The 27,857-nt window shown below is 36.6% G+C and overlaps 1 protein-coding gene across 4 annotated transcripts in view; it reads left to right on the top strand.

Annotated features, from left to right (window-relative positions):
• Helz (helicase with zinc finger) overlaps positions 1 to 27,857 on the top strand; it is a 168,186-nt gene that overhangs the window by 41,452 nt on the left and 98,877 nt on the right. For 2 of the 4 annotated variants that reach the window (XM_023713863.1, XM_023713864.1), the window contains exons 1-7: positions 2,975 to 3,034; positions 8,942 to 8,993; positions 10,466 to 10,541; positions 13,173 to 13,371; positions 13,800 to 13,907; positions 14,896 to 15,193; positions 24,405 to 24,672. In XM_023713863.1, the coding sequence (XP_023569631.1) occupies positions 2,984 to 3,034; positions 8,942 to 8,993; positions 10,466 to 10,541; positions 13,173 to 13,371; positions 13,800 to 13,907; positions 14,896 to 15,193; positions 24,405 to 24,672 (1,052 nt within the window). In that variant the 5' untranslated portion in view covers positions 2,975 to 2,983. Of the gene's footprint in view, positions 1 to 840; positions 898 to 2,974; positions 3,035 to 8,941; positions 8,994 to 10,465; positions 10,542 to 13,172; positions 13,372 to 13,799; positions 13,908 to 14,895; positions 15,194 to 24,404; positions 24,673 to 27,857 lie in introns of those variants that run through there. The other 2 variants (XM_004630034.2, XM_023713865.1) reach the window with 2 other exon arrangements.

Genomic DNA, 27,857 nt, shown 5'->3' on the forward strand with positions numbered 1-27,857 from the left:
CCTTCCTTCCCTCTTGTGTGGTAGGGATTTTGGAGACTGATCCCAAGGAGTGCTGATGGATATCCCCAGTCCTTTTTATTTTACTTTGTAAGAGGATCTTATTATTAAATTGCCCAGGCTGACCTTGAATTTGAGATCTTCCTGCTGCAGCCTCCTGAATAGCTGTAATTATAAGCATGTGTCACACCCAACCTCTTTATGATTAAAATAATGTCCTTAAAAGGCTTTTCTCTATAAAGTTGAACATTTACAGTTTTACCTGTTGAGTATTTATATTTAAAGCTAGTAAAAGATCTAAGTGCTTGAGTTTAATCCTTAGTACCACAGAAAACAAACACAACATGTAGTAAAAAGTAATTTTTTCAGAAATCTCAAGTGAAACTTGAATTGCAGAAAAGTGAATATTTTTTGAATGACTTTATAAATTAAACTGTCTTTAAAGTAGTACAATCATTTATGTGAATTGCTGTAAGTCTTGGCTAACTTTTGAGTTCACCATTTTGTATGTGTAGGCCCAGTAGTCCTACAGAAAATGGGTATAAAGCAAGTTACAGGTTTATTTTTTCCTCTTTGCTTGTATTCTGTGCTAGTGATAATTGTTGTAAATATTTTATTTCATTAACTTTAAATTTTTACATGAGATGAACAGTTTTTTTGCACCAGATAAGGAACAAGGTTAAGGTTTTCCTTATAGCTACTTGGCTGTATTGCCAGTGTTGATGGTAGTAGGGATGAAGGGTGAGGGTGACCATTCTGGTTTTTTTTTTAACAGATAAACTTTAGAAACAACTAAGGGATTGAGCTAATTGTTGTATTGATTTTTCTCTGTTACCCTTTCAGAATGGAATGGTAACAAAAGATTTGACAAGGCTGAAAACACTTCTCATAGAAACAGAGGTAAGTCTGTTTCAGGACTCCCTGGAAAAGCAGAACTCAGTTGGGCTGGGGAGCATTTTGGGTTAAGGTGTGGAAGGTCACTGGCAGCGGCCCGAAGGCAGGGTTGCATGGGGTGTGGGGTGACCCCTCTGCCCCGGAACCTGGTCTGTCTCGTCCTTGGGACATTGCTTCTCATGGTCTCACCAGCACCCAAGGGCTTCTGTTCTGTTACTTATTGTTTAGTTGTCTTTGGCCTATATATATATATATATATATATATATATATATATAAATTATACCTCAGGTTTATTTTTTATTTTTTAAATTTTTTTATGTATTTGGTACTATGTAGATCAGACTCTAGTGGTTCTCCCATTTTCACCCTCCCAAGCACTAGGATTATAGGCGCTCCTCACCACGCCCAGTCTCATCACTGTCTCAACTTGTCCTGGGGGTGGGGCCAGCATGGCAAGGCAGGGATTGAACCCTGTTGGCTGCACTCTGATTTTAGGATTCTTAAACTTATTCATAGAATTTCTTGTCTTAAGTAATAATGTTTCTGAAGATGGTATGCATATTATTAATATATTACCTATACGCATTCTGATGGAATGATTTAGTTATGTAGACTTTAGGATAATTTTTTAATATAACATTTAGTTTTCTTTTAGGTTGAGATAATTGCCAGATGTTTTTCGGGACTTTAGAATTGGTAATCTAGAAATTAGAAGAAAAGAACTATATAATTCCTTTCACCACTTGGTAACTCTTAGAGGACTTGTTAATATTTTTCAGGAATCAATGAAAAACAAACAATACAATATACGTGTGCTTCGCTATGCAGTGTGAATTCTCTGAGCCATATTCTTTTGAATTTAGATACATCTTGAAAGTCCACAGCATAGTTGAATTTTTATTACAAAAGAATGTGTTTGGTAAAAAAATAGAAATTAGGGAAGTGTTGGTGGAAATTAGGAATGTAGTGTATTGACCATCTCAGGGTAATACAGCAATTTTCCAAGGCATTACTATATAACAAGTTTTTTTTTTTTTTTTAGTGGAACAAAGTATTGAACTCAGGCCCTTGCGCTTGCCAGGCAAGTGCTTATTCTACTGAGCCATCTCCCTGGCTCCAACAAGTTTTTCTTTTAGTTTGATACTGTTTTGATTTCATCAGGTTCACAGATGTGGATATAGAAAAATTTATATAGCTGTTTAGTTCTAAAGTAGGTGGTTAAGAATGTATTGCCATCCTTCTCTGCCTTCCTTCCCTCTTGTGTGGTAGGGATTTCGGAGACTGATCCCAAGGAGTGCTGATGGATATCCCCAGTCCTTTTTATTTTACTTTGTAAGAGGATCTTATTATTAAATTGCCCAGGCTGACCTTGAATTTGAGATCTTCCTGCTGCAGCCTCCTGAATAGCTGTAATTATAAGCATGTGTCACACCCAACCTCTTTATGATTAAAATAATGTCCTTAAAAGGCTTTTCTCTATAAAGTTGAACATTTACAGTTTTACCTGTTGAGTATTTATATTTAAAGCTAGTAAAAGATCTAAGTGCTTGAGTTTAATCCTTAGTACCACAGAAAACAAACACAACATGTAGTAAAAAGTAATTTTTTCAGAAATCTCAAGTGAAACTTGAATTGCAGAAAAGTGAATATTTTTTGAATGACTTTATAAATTAAACTGTCTTTAAAGTAGTACAATCATTTATGTGAATTGCTGTAAGTCTTGGCTAACTTTTGAGTTCACCATTTTGTATGTGTAGGCCCAGTAGTCCTACAGAAAATGGGTATAAAGCAAGTTACAGGTTTATTTTTTCCTCTTTGCTTGTATTCTGTGCTAGTGATAATTGTTGTAAATATTTTATTTCATTAACTTTAAATTTTTACATGAGATGAACAGTTTTTTTGCACCAGATAAGGAACAAGGTTAAGGTTTTCCTTATAGCTACTTGGCTGTATTGCCAGTGTTGATGGTAGTAGGGATGAAGGGTGAGGGTGACCATTCTGGTTTTTTTTTTAACAGATAAACTTTAGAAACAACTAAGGGATTGAGCTAATTGTTGTATTGATTTTTCTCTGTTACCCTTTCAGAATGGAATGGTAACAAAAGATTTGACAAGGCTGAAAACACTTCTCATAGAAACAGAGGTAAGTCTGTTTCAGGACTCCCTGGAAAAGCAGAACTCAGTTGGGCTGGGGAGCATTTTGGGTTAAGGTGTGGAAGGTCACTGGCAGCGGCCCGAAGGCAGGGTTGCATGGGGTGTGGGGTGACCCCTCTGCCCCGGAACCTGGTCTGTCTCGTCCTTGGGACATTGCTTCTCATGGTCTCACCAGCACCCAAGGGCTTCTGTTCTGTTACTTATTGTTTAGTTGTCTTTGGCCCCACAGTGGAAATGATGATTGGAAAATTTTAGTTTTTAGCTACTTTAGGCTGGTAGAAAATTCTTTTTTTTTTTTTTTTGACGGAACCAGGGATTGAACCCAGGTCCTTGCGCTTGCCAGGGAAGTGCTTATTCCACTGAGCCATCTTCCTGGCCCCAGAAAATTTTATCATTAAAGATGCAGTACTAAAAACCCAAACAAATATAAAGATATTTCTCTCAAGTCTTCTGTAGTTTTTTAAACAAAAGGAAGTCTATGACTGAATGGATTATTTTTAGCCAAGCATGGTGGTGCACTTCTGTAATTGTGGTGCTCAGGAGGCTGAGGCAGAAGGATTGCTGTGAGTTTGAGGCCAGCCTGCACTACCTAGTGAGTTCAAAGCAATCCTAAACTGCATAGTGAGACCTTGTCTCAAAAAAGAGGGTTATTTTTATGGGTTTTTTTTTTTTTGGTGGAACCGGGGATTGAACTCAGGCCCTTGCACTTGCCAAGGAAGCGCTTATTCCACTGAGCCATCTTCCTGGCCCCGAGGATTATTTTTAGAGAGTAGGTTTAACAGATAGAAATGACATATGTGTGTATAAAGGTAGTGGTGCTCCAGTGGAGGATTTAAGAGTACACATGGATGGTAGAGGGCATGGGCAGAAGTGGCACGAGGAGATGCCTCTCTTCCACGTTGTATGTGTTCCTCATCTGGGCATTTAATGTATTTTTGTTTAGATGTCATGTTTTTAAAATAGCCACTTCGTCAGCTTTTATCATAAGTGGCAATCCGTATACATAGTGATTAGTGTACACGTTAACCCGTTGTCTTCAGACCTGCTCACCTAACTGTGGTGGGCATTGTACCGGAGACATAGCACTGAGCAGGATGGGCACCTGTGGTTCTTGTCAGCCAAAAGAGTAGAGGCCCAGGAGGAGGCAGGTCCATTAATTAAACCATGACAGGCCATTCACATTAAGTAAAGAGCAAGTTTTGCTGCTGAAAAGTCACTGACTTGGGTGATTGGGTAGCCAGGCTCCTAGACAACTGGCCAAGAGTGGAGAGTGACTAGGGCCTGGTCTCTCTGAGGGCAAGGCACAGCGCTGCAGTCCAGGAGAGGGATTCGAAGAGACGTGGGTACCCTATTGCTGCACGTGTGAATTACATCCCACTTCAGGTCTAGTAGCTTACTCTAGCTCATGCCAGGAGTCAGCAGAGAAGATGGTTATGGATTGCAGACGCCGGATAAAGATACTGTTTTCATTTTCTTTGCCTTATGATTTTTTTTTTTTTTTTTGCGGAACCGGGGATTGAACGTGGGCTCTTGTGCTTGCCAGGCAAGTGCTTATTCTACTGAGCTATCTCCCCGGCCGCCTTATGTTACTTTAATATGAATTATCTAAGAATTTGTAAGCTCTAATTACCTCATAGCCATTTTCTGTATTGTATATCTATAGCCTTTTTAATTTCTAAGAAGTAACAAGATATTTATAAATGTTTGGGACATTGAGAACACAAATGACCTTTGATCTTATCAAGATTTTTAGATTTGCTTTTTTATTGCCTCAACTGAATTGCCAGGTTTATATCTGATAATAGGCAAATATACAAAATTTTTAAAAATTATAATCTTGTTATAGGGCCGGGGAGATGGCTCAGTGGAATAAGCGCTTCCCTGGCAAGTGCAGGGGCCTGAGTTCAATCCCCAGTTCTGCAAAAAAAAAAAAAAAGTATAGACCATATAATCTTGTTACATGTAAGGACACAAATATCATAACTATTTTGTGATTATACCATTAGAAGAAATGACTTGTTTTAGTTTCTGTGTAAGCTAAGTACCATATAAGCAGACTACTATTCTTTTGGGTTAGACAGTTGATGGTATTTTTGAAAACTCCAGGCTGGTGATGTAGCGTAGTGGTAGAGCGCTTCCCTGTATGTGTGAAGATGTTCTTCAGCACTGCCTACAAAAAAGATCTATCTAGAAAAAGCTTAAGAATAATGTTACCTTTATTTAGTTATTGTGCATGACACATTTAAAAGTAGCAATTTGTTATTTAAAGATTGGGCTGAACTGGTATTTAACTTGTAAATACAGATAAAAGACTTGGAACTAAAGGCTGATTCATTAAAAAAACCAGTGTAATTGTAGATTAGTTTTCCATTTACAGGAGATCTAGCAGTATAATTGACTTTCCTGAAGGAGTCAGTAACAACTGAAGAGCATAACCTAATCAGTGTTGCCCTTCTGTCTGAGGCTTGAGCACACAGAGAAAGTGTTTAAAAAAGTAAACATACAGCTGGGTGTGGTGGTAATCCCAGCTACTTGGGGGAGTTGAGGTGGGAGGATTTAAGTTAAAGGCCCATCTGGGCAATTTAGTTGTGGCCCTTTCTCAAAGTAAGTATTAGAAAAGGGCTGGGAATGTAGCAGAGGGGTAGAGTGCTGGCCTGGTTTGCTCGAGGCTCTGTGTTATATATCCTCAGTACTGCAAAAACAATAATAAAACTCTTAAAACGGCAATAACAACAACTAAACTCAAACACAGCCCCCAGGGTGCCAGTAGTCAGCCAGGCTGACCTCTTTATCAGTTCTTCTGATAATGTGGCCCTTACCCAGTGTGCAGTGGAAGATCTGTGGTGTCAGGACAGAATGGGCTGTGTGGACAGTCTCAGATTGTGAAACACAAGGTCAGTGGATGGTGTTTTTGGACGTACTGTGTTTAAAGGGCACAGTGTGAAGAATGTGTTTCAGCAGTTACAAATGCTTTAGATTTTCATGGCCAAGACAATTTATTTCCATTCCTTTTCTTGCATATTTATTTATTTTTATTTTTTTCTTGTATATTTAGTAAATTTATTTTGATTTATTTTTATTTTTTTTTTTGTGGCTGGCTCAGCCCACCCTGGGGGTGGGGCTGGCGCAGCATGTGGTGCTGGGGATCGAACTGTGGTCCCTGCGATTGCCTAAGCTTGCTGTCTTGCTGTCCCTTGATAAGTTTTGAGGAAGAGTTACTTTAAAATTTTCATACATAAAGTAAATGTTTAGCTGTTACATTTATATGTCTTATGTAAAATAGAGTCATATCTTAAGGGTTATTGTGGGATATGGCATGTAGGCCTTGCACGTAAACTTCAAAGAGATCTTTTTTTCTTGTTTTTTGAGGCAGTACCAGAGAGTGAACCCTGGGCCTTTGCATGAGCTGTCTTGTGAGCTACATCCATTTGTTCATTCACTTTCCTTTTGTTTTTGAAAGACAAGGTCTTACTAAGTTGCCCAGGCTGAGCACACACTTGCGACCTTCAGCCTCCCAGAGTGGTGCTATTAGAGCTATGTGCACCATGCCCACCCTTTAAAAGAGATCTTCTGATGAATCTTTTTATGAAACATAGAATATTGGTAGTAGGAGCAGTTACTCCTGTTTTATTTGTTAATTTATGTATTTTTATTCTCAGTCCTTCATTTTACAAAAAGTGGATTATTTTTTATAAGCTTGTTAGTAGGTGACTTAATAGAGAATCAGAAAGTAGTTTTCTGTAGAAACAATATTTTAGTTTCAATCCTAGTTAACATGTTCATTGATGAACATCAAATAAATGATGATGGTAATTTTTCAGATATGCCTAGTTAACATTTATGATATTCTTTCTGTGGTACAAGACATTTTCAAATTTCATTTTAGGATATTGTTTCATTCTTCTGATTTAGCTTAAAATTTACTGAATACTTGTGCTGTTCAGGGCTCCAGATCTGTAAGGAAAGCAATTTGGTGGGTCATTCAGGATATATGTGGCTAATGCACATTCCAGGCAGGCTGTGGTCAGTAAGTGCAGTCATGGTGATGCAAGCAGGGAGAAGGAGGATTAACTCTGAAAGGGGATCACCAAGGCAGGGATGTAGGACATGAGTTTAAAGCAAGGGATGACTAAGTAAAGACTCAGGTGATTGATACAGAGTAGTGATGGCACAGGATAGATTGTTCCAGGGTAGATGAGACAAGTAGGGTAGTGGCAGCTGGAGTAGGGACTGAGATAATTGAGATCTGGTTGTAGGGCTGGCCAAATAGCTCAACAGATTAAAGTGCCTGAAAGCAGGTGCAGGGGCCGGGGGTTCAATCCCCGGGCCTGCCATGCCGGCCCTGCCTCTGGGGCCTGCTGAGAAGGCAGTTGAGACTGGGTGTGATGGCATGGGCCTGTAATCCCAGCTCTTGGGAGGCTGTAAGCAGGCGGATCACTACAAGTACAAGTCTGATCTAGTAGTGAGACCCAGAACACCTTGTAGATAGATCCTTCCCTAAAATTAAAAAAAAAAAAAAAAAAAAAAAAAAAAATCTGATTGGGTAAGATTTGGAGAATACTCAGGATAGAAGATGCAAGAATTGAAGATGGCATTTAAAATTTTAGCCAGGCCATCTTTAACTTGAGATTAAGAGCACTAGAAGAAGTTGGGGTTTAGGGCAAGGTCTGTGAATGTTTTGGACATAGTATATTTAAAGTGCTTCAGTAATCGTCTATCCATCCGTCCATCCATCCATCCATCCATCCTCCCTCTGTCTGTCCATTGTTCCACCCAACAGTCCACCATTTACTATTCTTTCACCATATGCCACAGAGTCTTTGAGGGGGATTGCAGAAAGGTAGTTAAATACTGTTGACAGCAAATCTGTTCATAACCAGCAAAGATCCAGCATGTAAAATGCTACAGCATAGTAAGGAAAAAATGCCATGGTTGGCCCCTGGTAGCAATTGGAGGTGGAAAGCTTAGGGCAGTGTTGGTGAATCTATGACATGTGTATTGTTCTTAAGACAAAAGATGTTAATGTGCGAGTTGTTTTTTCTAAACTAAAACCTTTAAGTTTAATTGCAGTGCTGACACTTTGAGATAAATAGATTTTGGGCTATAGTTTGGGCATTTGATCTCTTGAAAGGTTTGCCATCACTAGCTTTGGGTCAGCCAGTGCCAAAAGCACAGAGTAGATGTTTGTCCAGGGAAGTTAGAGTGAGCAGTTCCATATCCTTTTTTTATTGTGGACCAAGGGTTGAAACTAGACTGTAGTGGGGTTTGGCAGGAAGTGCTTCAGGCCACAAAGTGGTAGCAAGCCTTAAGTGCAGGAAAAAAGGCACCTCTTTATTTTTATTTATTTATTTATTTATTTATTTATTTAAGGCACCTCTTTAAGTTGGTCATTCTGTAGATATTAAAGGAAAATGAATGAACAAATCGATGGAAGGTACTACTATCCTTATGGGTTTCAAAACTTAAATTTTCTGATTTGCTATTAGCTGATTCTTGTTCGAGGAGTATATATCAGTTTTGTTTTCTTATCAGTTTTTTTTTTAGAGTTCCTGACAAGTGCTTTTTTTTTTCCATTTAAATTATAGCATTAACATAGAACAGAATAAAACCATATCTCTTGTAGCATATTAAAATTATGAAATACTTCACTATTGGAGGATTGAGGCAGGATTGCCATGAGTTCAGTGCCAGCGTAAGCTACATAGTAAGTTCAAGTCTAGCCTGAATTACATAGTAAGACCCTGTCTCAAAAAAACTAAAGAAGTTATTAAACATTTTTTTCCCAAATATTTCTAAGTATTCCAACTTTACTTTTTGCTTTAAGTTTTAAAATATCCAAATTTAATTCATTACTAAATGGTTATTTTGTATATGTCTTTCATTTGAAAAATTGCAGACAGCCACTAGTAACGTCCTCTCTGGATATAATGTGGAAGACCTAGAAGAGGGTAAGTGCAGAATTTTCTTAACTTATCATAGCTGTGATTCTGAGCTTTGGTTTTTATTAATTAGTGGGAGGAAATTTACTTAATTATAGTACATGTAATTAAGGTTGAGATACAGGAGAGAATATAAAAAGTTGAATTTTAGGAAGTAGGGGTGGTGAAAGCAATTTTTCCCTAGCAGCTTTTCATATAATAGCAGAGTAATAGAGGTAGGAGATAAACTCTAGAGGTCACGTAGTCATTGTTTTGCCTCCATGTAGGACTAAATTTAAAGAGTATTCTTAGCAGTCTGGAAAGGGAGCATCTCACCTGACCCCAGGCTATTATAGCCAATCCAAAGCTGAATTCTTTCTGATCTGCTAGAGGAAAGGGAGAAGTTATCAAGGGCCTGTCACAAGCTGTGTATTACAGTCATGACTTTCCCAAAACCTTGACAGACTTCTTAGGGACCTTCTCCATCTCTCTTTTAAATTTATTTTTTACTTTTTGTGTATTTAGTACAAGGTTTACAGGGTCTTACTATGTAGATTGGACTCGTAGTGATTTTCCTGTTTTCAGCCTCCCAGGCACTGGGATTACAGGTGCGAGCCGCCTCGCCCAGTCTCAGTCACTCTCTCAGCCTGTTCCGCAGGGCAGGGCCAGTACGGCACGCCTCCATCTCTTGATAAGTGATGAATTGTATATTGAGGGCTAATAATTTCCACGAAGTCACCCAGCTAGTAAAGGATGAAACATACTTTTAAACTTGACTAGGAAAAATGGCTTTTCTTTTCTAGGGGGTAGGACACAGTGACTTGCAAGGAGTCATATAAAATGCCTCTTCAGTCTCTTAGTCCTAGCCTTTCCTTTTTTAAGCCTTTATTTTCTTTGGCTTATTTGGAGTCACATCTAAACAAATAAAAATCTCACTGTATTCAAAAGCAATTAAAGCTGTTTCATAAGCTCTTATGTCAGAATTCACCTGGTTGAACTTTTATTTCACTTGTAACAAAGGATTACATTGTATTGTGACAGGATTGTAAGGAATGTGGATGACAGTGTGGAGCTGCTGCTCGCTAGGTATGCCAAGGTGGGATTTGTTATATAAGATTTCCTTCCAGGATACAGTCGCTTTTCCATTCCTGAAGGAATTCCTGGTAGAGATAGTCCATGCTTTAGAAACGACAAGCATGCCACCTCCCTCCAGAGTTCTCAGGAAGAGACTATACTGGAGAGGCCCACCAGTTGCTAGACCGGAATCAGGGCCAACTTAACTGTGGGGTAGCTGCTTCTGCGGTAATTTCTGCACTTTCCATAGCTGATGTATTTTAACTCATTGATTGGTAGATTTTTTTTTTTTTTTTTCCTTAGAGGCAGATATTTTTACATCATCTGGGATGATGTATGAGGAGGTATTATAATATTTCTTACACATAAAAATATCAGCACTACTAGGTAGCCTCAAATGATAAGACTATATCCTGATTACTCCCTAGGGTCTTGTAATGGTTGGCATTTCCGCCCACCACCTAGGGGAATCACAAGCAGCGAGGAATATACTTTGTGTAAAAGGTAATGTGAATTTTCTTTTTAAACCAATTACGTGTCTTTGTTGAAAGGATAATTTTCCTTCACATTTTGGAAAAAAGATAATATGTGAAGGAAGAGAAGTATAATGATATGGAATAAAATAATTTCCATTTGAAACAGAAGCCATAAAGCTCATTGTTATTAAGTAATAAAAGTCAAAATTGTATCCATGAGCCTTTTAATTACAATAGTAATCTAAACTCAAGTCTTTTTTTTTTTTTTTTAAAACATAAATCTTTAAGGCTGTGTTCATAAGTTTTTTATATTACCAGTTGGGCTATTGTGGATGAACTTAATTGCTGGTCTTTTGTTAATGTTACCTTAGGTATGTTGATAGAAGTTGAAATTATATAAACTGAAGTAGAGCATCAGATGGGCTTATTATTTCAATAACTTTACTAAAAATACCTATCTTCATGTAATCCTTATAGAATTTATGAGGAACTTATATTTGAAGGGCTGACCTTTCAAATTTTAATAATTATATATTAATGTGGAAGGATTACCAATTCACATTTTAAAAAATGAGCTCATCTTTTTATAAGACTTAGTAACTAGTGAGATTTTAGATGAAAACTCAAACTAGATTGCTTTTTATAGTAAAAGCAAATTTGATATTTGATTTTTTTGATGATTAAGTCATGAAGACATCAGAGTTGATTTTATAGTAGAGATAATGAAACTAAGTATTAAATATTAAAAATCCTTCATGTTGTAGGACAGAACACAATCCTATGAAAAACAAATCTGAGAAAATTTATAGTCAGATGAGAATAGTCAGATAAAAATTTTTCAGTCAAGTAACTTGCAGCAAAATACAGAAAGACAATTTGGTCCCTGAAGACACCATACTTAAATGTCACATGAATGCATGCTTTTTGGTGTCTTCTGAAACCTGAGAGAATTGAACAGATAGCCTTATTTTAAGCTTAAGTGCTCCATTTGTACCGTGAGGAGCAGCTTTGGGTACTCTCAGCTTTTCAGTGTGGTGAGCCATTTGACCGTTTCCAATGTCTGTGGTTCATTTTGTAATCCTTATTAGCCACATTTTTTCCAGTTGAAATTTGTCTATGACATCTCTCCTGTCTCTTTTGCTTTTTATATTTTTTGTCTTTTCTCTCGGAAGATCTAGCAATTTTGGAATGTTTTCATTGATTTAAAACTGGCCTAACCATAATTTTGTAGGGCATTTAAAAGAAAACACACACATGCACACACACACACACACACACACACACACACACACACACACATTTGTTTTTTGTTTTTTTGTTTTTTTCCTTTTTGAGATAAGGTCTGGCTATGCAGTTCAGGCTGGCCTGGAGCTCACTTTGTAGCCCAGGCTGCTCTTGAAGTCGCAATATAGTAATCCTCCTTCCTCAGCCTCTGAGTGCTGAGATTATAGGCATACACTATCATGCCTGGCTGATTAGAATTTTTTTTTTTTTAAATTAGTGATCAAAGGCTTTAGAAAAATCTGCTTTTAGCCCCAAATTATATAAACTAGAACATAAAGAATATAGGCCTATCAAATTATTTTAATAAATTTTCTAAAAATATCTATTTTAATATAATCATTATAGATGGTACAAATTTTAAAAAAAAATTATGTTTGTTACATCAGTATGCTTATTCGTGGCATATAGTATGATATATTGAAATTTGCATCCATTGTATAGTAATCAAATCAGTATAATTAGCATATCCGTCACTGAAAAATTTTCTTTGTGGTGAGAATAAAACCTTTTCTGGCTTTTTGAAATATACATTACAGGGCCAGGGAGATGGCTCAGTAGAATAAGCGCGTCCCTGGCAAACGCAAGGGTCTGAGTTCAATCCTCAGTTCCACCAAAAACAAAAAACACAATAAAATGTACATTACATTAGTGTTAATTATAGTAACTAGTATTTTGAGTCACAAACATTGAGAAATTTTTATCCTTTAAAATGACATTTATGAATTTTTCCCTTGAAAAATTGAATATGACTGCTGAATAAATTTGTGGCTCTGTAATATAAAATCCTTATTCTAAATGTATTTGCATTTTATATTGCTCAGTAGTTTCAGTGGAATATAAATAATAATGTAGGAAAGAGTAAAAGCATTAGTAGAAGTAGAAACCTTAAGAGTGAGAAGTAGGAACCTTAAAGTGATAATTTAGTAACATTTTTATTTGGAATGACATTCCTAATGTGTCAGAGGTTTTCCTTAAGTCATGTCATTTGGGAAGTGGGGCATAACTGTGTGTGAGCAACTAATCCACTTGATGTCAGTGTTGCTTTACCAAAAAATGTTCTAAAAGGAATTACGTAATAGAATACTTATATCCCAAAGGAAGCAACTTCTGTCTTTTGAGGGGAGAGGGATCATAAATATGTTATGTATTAGGGTGCCATTAGAATCCCAGAGAAACAAGTCATTTGAATATAAGGGTTGACATTTTGATTGTTATGAGTATTTTCAGGTCTCTAAACTATATCTTTGTCATTAAGACAGTATGACAAATGTGGCATTGTAGTTGTTACTGAGGAGGTAGAACACGAATGCTGAAAGTCTGTCTTGAAATGATTAAGCAAAATATATGATAAAACAGTCTTTCCTGTTCCACTTAGATTCTTAGAGCAAGGAGTCTGTAGGTATGGTGCTCAGTGCACTTCCGCACATTCCCGGGAAGAACTGGCAGAATGGCAGAAAAGATACGCCTCCCGGTTGATAAGGTTGAAGCAGCAGAGTGAGAATAAACAGCTCGCAGGCAGTTACATGGAAACCTTGATAGAAAAATGGATGAATTCATTATCTCCTGAGAAAGTGGTGAGGAAAATAAACTACTTTTTTTGTTGTTTGAAACAGTGAACCTGTTTGAATTTTGACTTTTTCATGTGCTATGCAGTGTTGTGGTTTATTTCCTTTATTAATATATGAAGTTTATAAAGTAATGTATTAGCAAAAGTAGGCACACTTGAAAATTAAGTCCAGAGCTAAACTCCTTATTGGGAGATTTGTAGGTGTTGTGTTAATTATCTTCTTTCAGGCAAGTTTTGATTGCCATTTTTGGGTTGGTGTTTTCTTTTGTTTCTTCTTTTAGCTTTATTTTCTTGTTAAACTAGCTGAGAATAAATATATAAAATATTGTGGCAAACAGCCTGTTGGTATCTTTACTGGTAACATTTACCATGTTAAAAGCTTTTATTTGTGCTTTTTGTGACAAAATCATAACATTATTTGTTCTTTGTTTCCAGCTTAGTGAATGTATAGAAGGTGTAAAGGTAGAACATAATCCTGACTTGTCTGTTACTGTCAACACCAAAAAATCTCATCAGATATGGACTTTTGCTCTGACTTGTAAGGTATGAATTTTATGCTAATTAAAGAGTATTAATTCTTTTCCATTTCCCAAAGGTTTTTTGGACTTTTATATTGTGGTGAGAGGAATAAAAATGTTTTGATCTAAGTACATCATCTGTAGCTTCTATATTGTACTACAGTGGATTCTTGTATTTCAGTTATTGAAAGTACAATATATATATTTTTTATTTTGAGCTAAGATCTTTGTAGATGGTCTTTTGCAGTTGTTTACTTATTTATTTGATGAAGACATTTCTGACATATTGTCTTCCAAGGAACATAGGATGGGGTTCATGGCTTACAATTAAAATTTAAAAGTTGAATTGCTTAATCTGGCAGTTCTAAGATACTTAAACATTACAACTTGTTTTTAAATTTGATTTCATGAGATCACAAATTCTGTAGTAACAGCTTAATATGATAATTTCCTCATATTAAGTGCTGTCATTTTAAATTGCAGTAGTCAAAATTTAAGGCTGAATAAAGTAAAACTTTTAGTGGCTGTGTTCAGTGGAAAAGTGTTAAGCTGTTTTTTCCACTGTACCTTCTGTATTTTGAGATGAAAAATCTAGGAGTGTTAAGCCTCAGTCCTGAACCCAGTCCAGTGCTTTTAAAGGCAACTCTCCTCTGAAGACTTCCTCTTTGAGGCCAAGGGTGTGGAGAGCTAGATGTTGAGAGTGGTCAGGTTGGTAGAGTTTGCCACAGTGAGAAGCACACGCATCGCTGGAGCAGGGAGGCTAGTGCTATCGCATAGCACATCATTTTAACAGCTGGGTTTTTTTTTTAATCATTTGTGTGTGTATGTGTGCGTGTGCATGTGCGTGCGTGTGTGTTTTTAAATAGCATATGCACACAATTTATATTTAGAACATAATCTTAGAAGCATGAGAAACTAACAATCCATTATGGAAATATTTTCATAGAAGAGCCCAATTACAATTGGATTTTTCACCCCCTTGTACTCAATAAATTATTTTAACTTCCTTGTAGCCTGCAAGAATGCTGTATCGGGTAGCATTGCTTTATGACGCTCATCGTCCTCATTTTAGTATCATTGCAATATCTGCCGGAGATAGTACTACCCAGGTATCACAAGAAGTCCCAGAAAACTGTCAAGAATGGATAGGAGGAAAGATGGCCCAAAATGGATTAGATCATTACGTGTATAAAGTCGGGATAGCATTTAACACAGAAATATTTGGAACTTTTCGCCAAACTATAGTTTTCGACTTTGGATTGGAACCAGTACTCATGCAAAGAGTAATGATTGATGCAGCTTCTACAGAAGGTAATATTTAGACTTTTTTCCCTGATACATTGTATTAAAAGGCAACATTAAAACCTATGTATTGGCCCCTAAATATTCCCCGATAGGGAGGGAAATGAGAAAAGTCCAAATTAATTGACTCATTTACTGTGGAGCGGGGCTTAGCACGTGCACATTGCTCCCCATCTGTTCATTTAGTCATTGGGCAAATGTCACTTCCAAGTCCCCTAAACACATTGTGTAGATGAAAAGGTCTGTTTGGGTCTACTAGGTTATTATTTGTTTTTAATAAGATGATTTTAGCACAGTAAAATCTTTCAGTCTTAGTTTAAGTAGTTTTTAATGATATTGTATATATACTTACAATGTATTTACATGTACTGACAAATTAGCTTTGTTACTAGTACATTCTTTCGGAATGAAAAGTTCTCAGTATGTCTTCATAAGTCAGTTTGTCTGTATACTACTGTTAAGGAGATTAAGGTACCTTGAATGGGACCCACTCTGTGTTTTTAGAAAGAGGTCCCTGGTTTCTGTAAGATCCTACAGAGGAGGATTTGCTATCTTGTAGGTTGTTTTATTTTTGCCTGCACCTAAATTTTATGCCTAGATCCAACAGGACAAGGAGAGGGTATGTTAGCCCATGGTTTCTTTGGCTCTTGGTTGGATTCATAGGGGCTGTATTTAACAAACGCTTAAGTATTTTATGGTATAGCTCAGTATAAAACATGTTATTGGGTTGAGGAGACAGCTCAGTGGCATAAGTACCTGCCTGGCATGTGCAGGGTCCTGAGTTTGATCTCTGGTACCACAAACGAACAACCAGCCAGCCAACTTGTTATCGTCTATACCTGACCATAATGTGGAAGATCATTTACATTGTACACCACAGTGTCCCGTTTATGAGAACCTAGAGAAAGTTGTTCTTCTGATGAGCAAATGATGTGATTTTATTGTTTGGACATGGTGAACAGATGGAGTTGGTTTGTCTCCCTTTTGACTGGTAGGAGAGGTTTAAACAAATTTGTGTTCAAATTTTACAGTCAGGTAACATATTCTTGTGTGTGTGTTAATGTTAGCCAGACTTCATTTTACCTTGAGTTCCTTTTACTTTGATCCTTTTTTATCTGTTCGTATTTTGTGATATGTTACTCAGTACTCTCGGAATCAAAGTAAGTTAATTTCCATCATGAAATAGATATGAGAGTTGATAAAGTAAAATAAAAGCATAGGATTTGGCAAGTTTTTTCTGTAAAGGTAGTAAGTATTTTAGGTGTTACAGGGCAGTGGGTCTCGGTCCTAGTTGTTCAGTTCTGCATGGTCACAAAAAAGCAGCCAGAGGAGAGGCTGTGTATAAACAAAAGGGTGTGGCTGTGTGCCTCTGGAATTCTGTTTTCAGAAGTGACAGTGGGCTGTATTTGGCTTGCATGCTGTGGTTTGCCCACCTCTGTATTAGGAAGTTGCTTTCAGTGTCCAGAACTTTAGGACTATGCATTACTAGAAATCACACTTAAAATTGTAAGATTTGGCGGGGAGGAGGGACATGGTACTAGGGTCTTTGCACTCAACTGCATTGCCAGCTCTCTTTTTACTTTTATTTTGAGACAGAGTCTTGCTAAGTTGCCCAAGCTGTGTATGAATTGTGATCCGCTTGCTTCAGGCTCCCAGAATCATGTGCTGCCATGGTCTGGTTTACAAGGAGATTTAAATCGTGAAGAGAAGCCAGCATTTATTCCCTACTCAAATATAAATTTTGCAAGTTTTGTTAAATAAGACTTTACTTTTAAGTAATTGTTCTACAATAATAAACTTTTGGTTTACATGTGGGCTATTAGAAGTTTGCCTTTTAGACTGATCTGTAACTCATGTCTCATTTTTCTAAAGAAATGTCAAGAATTCATACTAGTTAATAAAAATTATTTAGCAACATAAAATGTTAAGTGTCTTCAGAAAACAAATTGAAAAGAAAATGATACTACTAAAACAGCTGGTAATGAGAAAAGCTGATGAAGAGGAGTGTTTCAGGCCATCTTATCCGGGAGAGAGCAGTGAGGCTTAGGTTGGCTGCTTTTGTCCAGATAGTGCTACCTTTCTAGTTGGAGAGGAAGAACAGTAGATAAAATTCTTAGTCACATAGAGTTGAGTTTGAATCCTGGTTTTTCTCTGTGTTACCTCTGTGACCCTGGGTAAAATACTTAGCATCTTTAAGCTTCATGAGAAATCATCTGTAAAACTAACTGGGCTCATAATATCAGAGGATCTTGACTAGAAATAAGCCTCACACATATCCGGCTGTAGTAGGCATTCAGTAAACATAGGGATTGCAGGAGGTTGTTTGAAAGGAATAATATTTTGAGTCTGATAACTGGAAGAAATAATTCCTTCCTGATGTTTCTGACATATCAGTTTGTAAATACAATAAAATTTATATTTTAGAGACTGGGTGTTTGGCGTGCATCTGTAATCCTAGCACTTGGGAGGCTGAAAACAGGAAGATAACTACAAGTCTGATCTGTGTAGTGAGACTCTGTAGACCCTGTACTAAAATACATTAAAAAATTATTAATATACTCTTTAAAATAAATTTTTAAAAAGGTAAAAAAAGAGGAGAGCAAAAATTAAAAGTTTCTTCAAAAAGCAAGTGGTAATACGCAATGATATGTCCAGTCTTACATAATTATTTCTGTTAATCTGAGCAATAGATTTGATGATAAAAATAGGTAATAGATCAACCATTGTTAATTGCTGTCCTTGTTTTGAAAATCTGTAATGTGTGTATTGTATGTTACCCTATTTTTGTCTTAGTTTCTGATTTTTCTTTTAAAAATAAAATTGAATATTAAAAAATATATTTCATTCAGATAGGATAGAGGGAACTAATAGAGATGATAGCAACTTTCTCCTTTTTTATGTGTAGGTATCCTTTGTTTTTAGTGACCTCTTTGTAGTTTGATTATTTTAGCAAGTTTTGTTAAATAAGACTTTAAAGTAATTATTATACAATACATAGTTGAAAAAAAAATAAGGTTTTTTTTTTTTTTTTTGAGGCAGTGTCTCACTGTGTAGTGTAGTATGTCCTTGAACTCCCCATGTTACCCAAACTGGCTCCAAACTCCTGTTGGTCTTTCTGCCTCAGTTTCCCAAGTGCTAGAACTACAGCTGTGTGTACCATCTTGCCCTGACTTACATATTTTTTATTGCATGATTACATATTTCAGTGTGAGTACACAAAACTGTGTAGTCTTGACAGAATTGTAGAGAAATAAAAGCAAGATATAAATAGTACGTTGTTTTTCTGTTAGTACTAGTCAGTTTTGACTATCAAAGCAGAGTTCTTATCAGTAAAAAATTTGAGAACAAAAATTGATGTGCGATTGCAATTTATCAAACATTGTGAGTCATAAAAATGTTAAGTGAAGGTATCCACTTGTGTGGACCACGTCTGGAGCTACTGAGCTAGATTACTCTGCTGTTAAATTATTGCAATATGCTGGCCCACCTCATGTGACCTCTGATGTCAGCTGACTCATCATTGAACTGTTTGGGTATATAATTAGCAGGAAAGTGTCATTCCAGGATTAGATTGGACAGGTACAGTTGAGAATTAAATTAGGTCTAGGGTCCTTCTTGTTTCCATACAGTTTTTCCTAATAAATTCTAATTTAGTTTTACACAAATTTAGTGATAGTGTGAAACTAATTTAAATGAGAAATATCTTTATTGATTCTTTCACTTGACAGTTCATTGATTAATCAAGGTTTTGTCTAAGTTAATTCTGGAAGTTTTTTTTTTTTTTTTTCCCACAAAGTTAAATATTTGGATCATACTGGGGCATCTTTTAGCTTAGTGTTTCTTAAACCGTATTCTAATGAAATTAATTGCAACACCTATGTTAAAAAGTTGTGTGTATAAATAAGTATGAGCGTGCTTTTGCCAGCTTTCCTCGTAGATTTACTGTGTGCCATGGTGAGTAAAACTCCATGAGGTGTCAGACTTCATTTCATTAGTGTGTGACTCCTTGGAACTCAAAATCTAGGTACAGGCAGCCTATAGTTCCCCAACTGGTTGTTCAGTATCGAACTAAAAATACTATTTTAAAAAGTTAATTCACATTTGAGTTAAATTAAAAAAAAAACTTGCCCTTTTTCTGTTTTGTTGTGATATGTAAAGTATATAGAGCTTTCTATTCATAGGCCATGAGTGGATTTATTTTTTCCCTAGTTGGATGGTAATCTTACAGACTATTCAACAAATACGCATAACTTTAACTTTTTCTTTGTTGGTGAGACTCTGATTCAGAAAAATATGTACTAAAATCTTTTTTTCTTATTAAATTTGAAGATGTATCTCTCAAAAATATGTGGCAAAAGGCACCTACAGAAGAAGGAAATTAGTGAGTTTGCCCCTTTTTAGAAAACAAATTAAATTATACACTTTGTACCACAACTTTGGTTAATGAAAATTTGTGCTTTAAAATACCAGTTTGGAATTGTGTTTGAATATCTGGAGACAACATATTGAAAATTTATTTGTATAGTTAGATCTAAAAGCTTGATATACATTTCTTTGTTTGAGTCTAGCAGGACATGTTAACATTAATATAAAATTTAGTATGACTTAAAAGTAATTCCTAGCTGCCAACATTGTTGGTAAATTAGGGACATGTTATGTTTCTATATGTATATATTATGTGATCAGAAAAGCAGTAGAAAAATAGATTTTAATTTTTGATTGATTCATTGGCTGATTGTTTTTTTTTTGTTTTTTGAGAGGTCTTAATATGTAGTTCAGATTGGCCTTGAACTCACTATGTAGCCAAGGTTGGCCTTGAACTCACAGTGATCTTCCTGCTTCAGCCTCCTGAGTACTGGGGTTATAATCATGAGCCACCATGCCAGGGGAAAAAATAGATTAGAAAAGTTTATCAATAAAAATAAAGTTTTATCAGTTTAACTTTCATCAGTAAAAGTTAGATGAAAGTGGGGCAAAATAGGAACAGATAGCATGGTTGTAAAACTAAGAGACACAGGCTGTTTATAGCGAACAGTTTTTGGGAAAGGAAGAATACTGAGCTGGATGGTAGTCTAGAATTGCTTTAACATTTTATATCATTATTTTGGGCAGTCAAGATATTTTCTAAGACAGTGTGGTGTCTGTGAATTAGAAACATTTAATCATATTTTCTGTAAGTCTTAGGTACACTTAACTTTTAAATAAATTTTGTATTTAACATGCATTTATTCTATACATCTTATTTGTCAGCTCTAATTCTGGGTACTTAGGTTATTAGGTATTTTTCCCCTTAAAAAGTTTTCATTTTTATTCTGTAAGCCCCTGTATTAAAGTAACTTTGTGGTTGAGCTGAGAGCAGCTGCTGTTCCTCAGTATCAGAAGAGTAAGGAAGTTGGGAAGTGTATCTTGTGTCAGACTTGTTATTCTAGTCTTGAATTCTATGTCTTACAGCAGCAGTCTTTTCCTTGTATTAGCTTGGAAAGATTAGGTATATTTGAATTACCTTTATTTTTTCTTATTTACTTCTTTTAAAATGCATTTCCAGTTTCTGTTTACCATGTCTCAGGGAAGAAATGCCATAGGTTTATGATTTCTGTTGTGTTTACTTTCATGTTTATTGCTGTAGAAATTGGTTCACGAGTCATTGTTACACGTTTTGGGTATATTGGCCCTAACTTGCTCGCTTTTGTCTTTCCAGAGTGTTGTTCCTTTTAGCCTGAAGTAGGGTGAAGACAGGTGCATGCCAAAGATGCACCTACGCAGGCCATCCTGAGCAGGTTCGATCTGCTTTAGATGGTGGCTGGCTGTGTGCGCTGCAGACAGGATGACAGCCAGCCTCAGTGGCAGTTGAAACAGTGTCCTCACTGGAGAACCTTACCTCCCTCCCTCCCATGTTTAGAGAGACTCTAAAGACCTAGTGATCTTTAGTATAAATTTTGTAAAAGCATTCTTTAGAGCTCACTGACCATTTTATATTCATGACTTTTTGTCATAGTCACTTAAAAATTAAGTAAATGACATAAAAATAACATTGTGAATTATTATGCTACTTCAAGACACTTTTAAGAATTCCACCCCCCCCCCAAAAAAAAAAAAAAAAAAAAAAAAAAAATTCCCAAAAACAGGAAAAAAAACATGGGCCTTTAAAAAGGTTTTTTTTTTTTTTTTTTTTTAAATTAGTAGAGGTCTACAGGGTCTTAACTACACAGCGCAGACTTGTAGTGATCCTCCTGTTTTCAGGTTCCCAAGTGCTGGGATTATAGGTGTGCACCACCATGCACAGTCTCTGGTGCCAGTTTTTCCTAAAAGTAAACACTAGAGGCCGAGAGTAGAAAGACTGTATAATTTGGTTTGCATATTTAATAGGGGCCTTCAGTTACTTTTTGGTTGCTGAGACAAAATACTCAACATCCAACGTTAAAGGGGAAAAGACTGATTTAGCTCACAGTTTGGGGGGCTTCAGTCTGTCATTGGCTGGCTGCAAGGCAAGGTGGGCCTGGGAGAGAGCAGCAGCTCATGGCTGCAGAAGCCCCAGAGCATGGGGCAAGGGAGGCCACCCTCTCTGTACCTTGTGTGTGCGGGCTGCCTGTCCTTGGGTGGCGCAGCACTCACACCCTAACCCTAGCACGGGACTCACCTACCTCCTAAAAAGCCCCAGACTATGTGAGGCTGGGGTCGGGGCATGAGAGCCAAACCTAACAGTAGGTAGTGTAGTACAACAAGCTTCCTCGAAAAGTTCTACCATTTTGGGTTTGTTGCTGACCCACCTGTATAATAATCAGTTAAGAACAATTAATGAGACTGCGGAGAAAGCTCAGCAGTCTAAGTGCCTGCCTGTCACACAGAGAGACCTGGGTTCCATCCTGGTGCCTTATACCACACCGGCCCCTCCCCTGGGCGTACTGAGCTGGCCACCAAAACCCAAAACTCGGGCGTGGTGGTGCACCCTGGTAATTCCAGCGCTGGGGAGGCTGAGATGGCTGAGACGGGAAGATCATTACAAGTCCGAGCTGTGTAGTGAGACCCTGTACCAAATACATTAAATAAAATAAAAATAAAAAGGAATAACTAATGACTTTTATTTTTTTGACGTGGTATTGCAGTTTGAATCCACAGCCTTCCCAAAGAGCTATAACCCCAACCTTTAAAAAAATTAAAAAAAATTTAACACAGGGTTTTCCTAAGCTGCCCAGTGTAGGCTTGACCTTATATACCTCTTGTCTCAGCCTCCCAGGCATGTGCTACTAAGCCTGGCTAACTAGTGACGATTTTTAAACTGTGAGAATACAGTATTAAATATATTCTGATTTAATTTTTGTTATTGGAGGGGGTACCAGAAATCAAACTCAGGACCTTGTTCCTGGCAGGCAGGTGCAGTGCTGCTGAGCTATATCTCTGGTCTGACCTAATTTAAATAAAGTACAATTTAAGATCTGGTTATGAAAAATAATAACTTGTCACCCCTACACAGTAAACAATTTCTACATACTAAATAGATTCATCAGCATTGTATAGTTTAATTTTTAAAGAGCTAGTTATTTGGTTTGCTGCTTCTCATTCCTGTTTTCCTTTTTGACTTTTGAAGTTAGGATAAAAATTGTGTCTGTCCTGTATTAGGATGATAACAAACACCTAATTTTCATGGTGGTATATTCTGTTTTAGGACTATTATCATTTGCATAATTTAAATACTTTTTGTAGCTATCCTCTAATGAATGACTAGGAAGAGCTTAATTTTAGAGTGATTTAGGAGGAAGATATGGCTAGTTTACCTCAGGAAACTTATGAGGCTATTGAAAAACAGATATTCTCTTAAATCAATCTATCTATCTATCTATCTATCTATCTATCTATCTATCTATCTCTATCTATCTATCTATCTTTCTCTCTCTTTCTTTCTTTCTTTCTTTCTTTCTTTCTTTCTTTCTTTCTTTCTTTCTTTCTATTTGGTACTGGGGATAGAACTCAGGACCTTGCACTAGCCAGGCAAACGCTTATGCCACTGAGTTATCTATCCAGCTATCTTTAATATTTTCTTACAGCTTCCTCTTAATGTATTTCTAGTTTCTGTTTACCATGTCTCAGAAGACAAAATTCCATAGGCTTCTAATATACCAGAGTATTTCTCAAGTGTAAAATTTTTATGAGGTGGCATTAGTATTTATGTTGCAATTTGAGAAATAATAAACTTGTGTAAAAATGCCTTTTAAAAGGAGCAAAGGTGAGAAATTGAGAGTTTTCATATTTTTGGCTTTTTGTTAAGATACTACGATAGGTTATTTCCTACTATTGAAAAATGTCTTTTGGTGGGTGACATTTAAAATTTGCAGAATGACTCACTAAAGACATGACAACTATACCTATATTCTTATTTTAAAGATAATTTAGGATTTCTTGTTTGCATACTCTAGAGACTCATTGATCTTTGAATTTATTATTTCTTTCTTAAATTTTGACATGTACTATGAAACCATCTTGAATTATATTAAATATATATATTGGCCTCCTAAGTGAGCTGGGAAACATGTGCACTACAGAGTGAGCATGGGTGGGCACATGCTGAGCTTCTTATGAATGCTATTACGTGCTGATTCTATTCTGTTTTAAAAAAGATGTCAGAACCTCAGCAGTTATTCATCTTAATATTGTGCCCTATTTATGGTGTAATTTCCCTGAGGCTGAACTGAATTTTTTCAGAAATGGCATGGTACCACATTTTAATGAGAAATCAGCACTATTGCACATGTCTATCTTCTAAAGGAATTTTTTATTTGTAGTAAGTTGACATTCAGATACTTTCACTGTGCTTTACCACACAAGAAACGATTTAATCTTTTACAGTTTTTTAAAAATCTCTCTCTGTGCTAGGAAGAGGAGGAAAGCAGTTATTACCTTAAAAATGTATCTTATAAGGAATTTCCTGCAGGTCAGATTTCTCTTGACTGAAGAGTTCTCAATTTTAATCTGCACTTTAAAAATGTTAATAAGTATTTATAGTATGTCCTAACCTTATGTTCTTTATATGGATGCCTACTAATATTATTTTGTTCAACTAGACAAAAAATATTTCTGATATAGGGAAAATACTCTGCACTAGATTATTATTTTTTTATTTTTAAGAATTTTAGCTGTAGCATATAAAACTCTGAAAAAATATGTAATGCATTATTTGTGAATTTTAATGTGTCCCTTTGTAAATGTGTTTTTTGTTTCCCTTTAGATCTTGAATACCTGATGCATGCAAAACAACAGCTAGTAACCACAGCTAAACGCTGGGATTCTTCTTCTAAGACTATTGTAGATTTTGAGCCTAATGAAACTACTGATTTGGAGAAGAGCCTTCTTATCAGATACCAGATTCCTCTCTCTGCTGACCAGCTCTTTACCCAGTCCGTTTTAGACAAATCATTGACCAAGACCAACTATCAGTCAAGGTTGCACGACCTCCTTTATATCGAGGAGATAGCCCAGTATAAAGAAGTCAGCAAGTAAGTTACTTTAGAAACACTGTCCTGTCTTTTCTTTGTTAAGTCTCCCCTCTGGTTGGTATTTTCATTTTTGAAATGAAGGTGTGCCTCAGTGAAGACAAACACTAACACGTCGGTTGCTCTTAGTAGCTGCATTTTGTTTTGAGTGGACTACGAGTTCATTAGCGCAAGAGCTGTGTTCACAGCATTGTTCATTTCCATAGGACCTTACTAACCGCCTATGAGGGGATTGGCATGTGCTTCATCACACATTGGAAGAATGAATCTGTGGTCCCTCCTCCTAAGGATGATTTGGTGAATAGTGGTAGAAAGCACTCAGCAAATGCTGAAAATATGTACCAACCCCCCCCCCCCAAAAAAAACCTACTTGTTTTGAAAGTTATTTATTTATTTATTTCTTGTATTTTAGGGAAGGGTCTACAGGGTGTTCAGGGTCTCACTACTAGATCGGACTCATAGTGATCCACCTGTTTACAGCCTCCCAAGACCTGGGATTACAGGTGTGCACCACCACGCCCAGTCTCAGTTGCCCTCTCAGTGTGCCCTGGGGGCAGGGCTGGCACAGCAGGCCAGGGATTGAACCCCAGGCTCTGCTGAGCTATTTGGCCGACCCTTGAAAGTTATTTAAAAGTGAAATAATTTATGTACTCAGGAAAACTTTGATAATAGAATAGCTTTATAGCAATTGATAAATGCTGTGATATATTTTATATTTTATCCATGTACCATTTTAAGACCAAGTACTTAAAATCTCATTTGGTTATTTTAGGAATAAATAAGTGAAAGTTTCATTGACAAAGTATGTTACTGAAGTAGTCGTTGATAAGTTCTGGCCACATTATTATGGTGGTCATCTGACATGGCTGAATCCCCAAAACAACTTACCTTCCCAATGATCACTCCTTCCTCCTTCCCCACCCCAGGGCTGGGTACCTTCCCCACACGTACGCACACACGGGCACCAACTCCTTCCTGTAACTGAAACTGCTCCTCAAACCCCACCCCTGGCCAAAGTCCATAACAATCTCAGTTTTCTTTGTCTCAGGTCAGAGGACCCCACCCGTTTTCCTTGGACTCTGTGTCGTTAGGGTCAATGAAGGCTTCTTTTGTCTTTTGTATCTCTTCAGAAAAACCTAGTTTTGCTTTACATTTAGTAGTAGCTTTCTAATCTAGAGATAAAATGAGGATGAACCTTAATAATTGGATCACGATATGAGTACATTTTACAGTTTTTCATTTAATTCCAGCCTTTCCAATACACTTTTCTTGTACAAGGTGCCTTATTGGTACATTGTTGTTAATATTATTAATAGGTTATAAATGTTTGTTAAAGGGTTGATTCAGAAAAATAAGTGAAAACTTTAAAGATAGCTTGTGTATCTGTATTTATAGATTATTATTATTATTACTACTATTACTTTTTTTTTTGGTGGTACCTGGGATTGAACTCAGGACCTTGTACTTGCCAGGCAAGTGCTTCTTTTGCTGAGCTATCTCTCTGGCCCTGTATTTATAGATTATTGAATAGATTGTAAAATTTGAAATTGTGTAATTTCAAGTTAAATTCATGTGAACTGTACCAAGTCAGTGTATAGTTTATCTTTCTATATTCTGGAATTTTATGTGATGGCCCATTTAAGTCTGGTTTGCTTTGTTGCTGGAGATTAAGCTTGAGAGGCCTGTGTGTACTAGAGGGCTCTGCCACTGAACTATACATCCTTAACGCAATTTTTTTTTTTTTGATCTGAATGCCTTCAAGGCATGACTGGCTGGCTTGAGTTGTGGGGATCGAACCACAGCAACCTGAGCCTGACGGCTTTGTTGAAGCAGCCACTTAACTGAGCTAAGGGGCAGGCCCCCCTTAACGCAATTTTTAAAAAAAATTTATTTGTGTGTGTGTGTGTGTGTGTGTGTGTGTGTGGCCTGCTCAGCCCACCAGGGGGCGGGGCGGGCTGGCATGTGGTGCTGGGGGATTGAACCGTGGTCTCTGTGCTTTGCTAAGCTTGTTCTAAGTAGGTGCTTTAGACCACTGAGCCATCTCACTGGCCCGTTAACGCAATTTATGGTCTCTAAAAGATTTTCTTAATTGTGTCTGGAGAGTATTCTGATGAAATCATTAGTTATTAAATAATAAGTACAATGGCTTCTATCATTGCATTATTTACATTACTGACATGTATGTGTATTATGTTATCATAAAATCTTTTTCCTAAGGAAAGAGTATTATGACAGGTCCCATAAATATATACATTAAATGTATATTATATATAATTATTGTATATTATAAATACTGTGATGAAATAGGGTTTAAAGGATTGCTAGCATCTTGGGGATTAATTTGAGTATGCACTAAAAATTTAGAAAGAAACTATATTAACTTACATGATGTTTAATGTTTTAGTAAGCTTATGTCAGTTTTATTAACTTAGAACTTAAAAGATCAAAAAGCTTATTATGGATTATTTATATTAAAGTGATCTTTTAAAAGGAAAATTTCTCTGAATGGGTAGAAAGATGAAACCCAGTAATACCATGGAAGTGAAATACTGATGAAGAAGTTAGGTGGTCATGCAGGCAGTGCTGGTGCATGTCTGTCATCTCAGCATGGAGGGCGGGGGGCTGAGGCAGGAGGATCACTGCAAATTTGAGGCAAGTCTGGGCTATGTAGTGAGTTCAGGCCAATCTGAACTACATAGTGAGGCCCTACCTCAAAGCACAAAACCAAACAAAAAATGCAAAGAAACAAGAAGTGATTGAAAGTTCGTCTAAACATCTTGACCAGGCTTTCAAAGCGAAGACCCAGAATCTTGAAAAAGTCAGCAGTGTGAAGTGAGGGTATGAATGATAGACGAAATAGACACGCTATTTCTGCAGGACCCTTTGGCATTTTGTATTAAAGACTTTTAGAAAGACTGGACCATTTGCTGAGATAATTATACTTGTGGGGAGTATTTCTAAAGCAATAACTGTTATTAGAGATGAAGATAAAAATATCTGTACACAGTAGATGTCTTTAAAAGGTAGTAAAAATAAGTTAAATCAATTGAATGTCATAACTTGAAATTGTGTCTTTGAAAGATTTTTATTTTTATTTTCTTTTTTTTTATTTTTCAACAAATAATACACTGCATATATTCTTCTTAGTGGTTAATTGCTGTACAAGATGCGGACTTGTGATCCTATTT

The sequence above is a fragment of the Octodon degus genome, unplaced genomic scaffold, assembly GCF_000260255.1.
Source record: "Octodon degus isolate 3935 unplaced genomic scaffold, OctDeg1.0 scaffold00033, whole genome shotgun sequence".
Lineage (NCBI taxonomy): Eukaryota > Metazoa > Chordata > Mammalia > Rodentia > Octodontidae > Octodon > Octodon degus.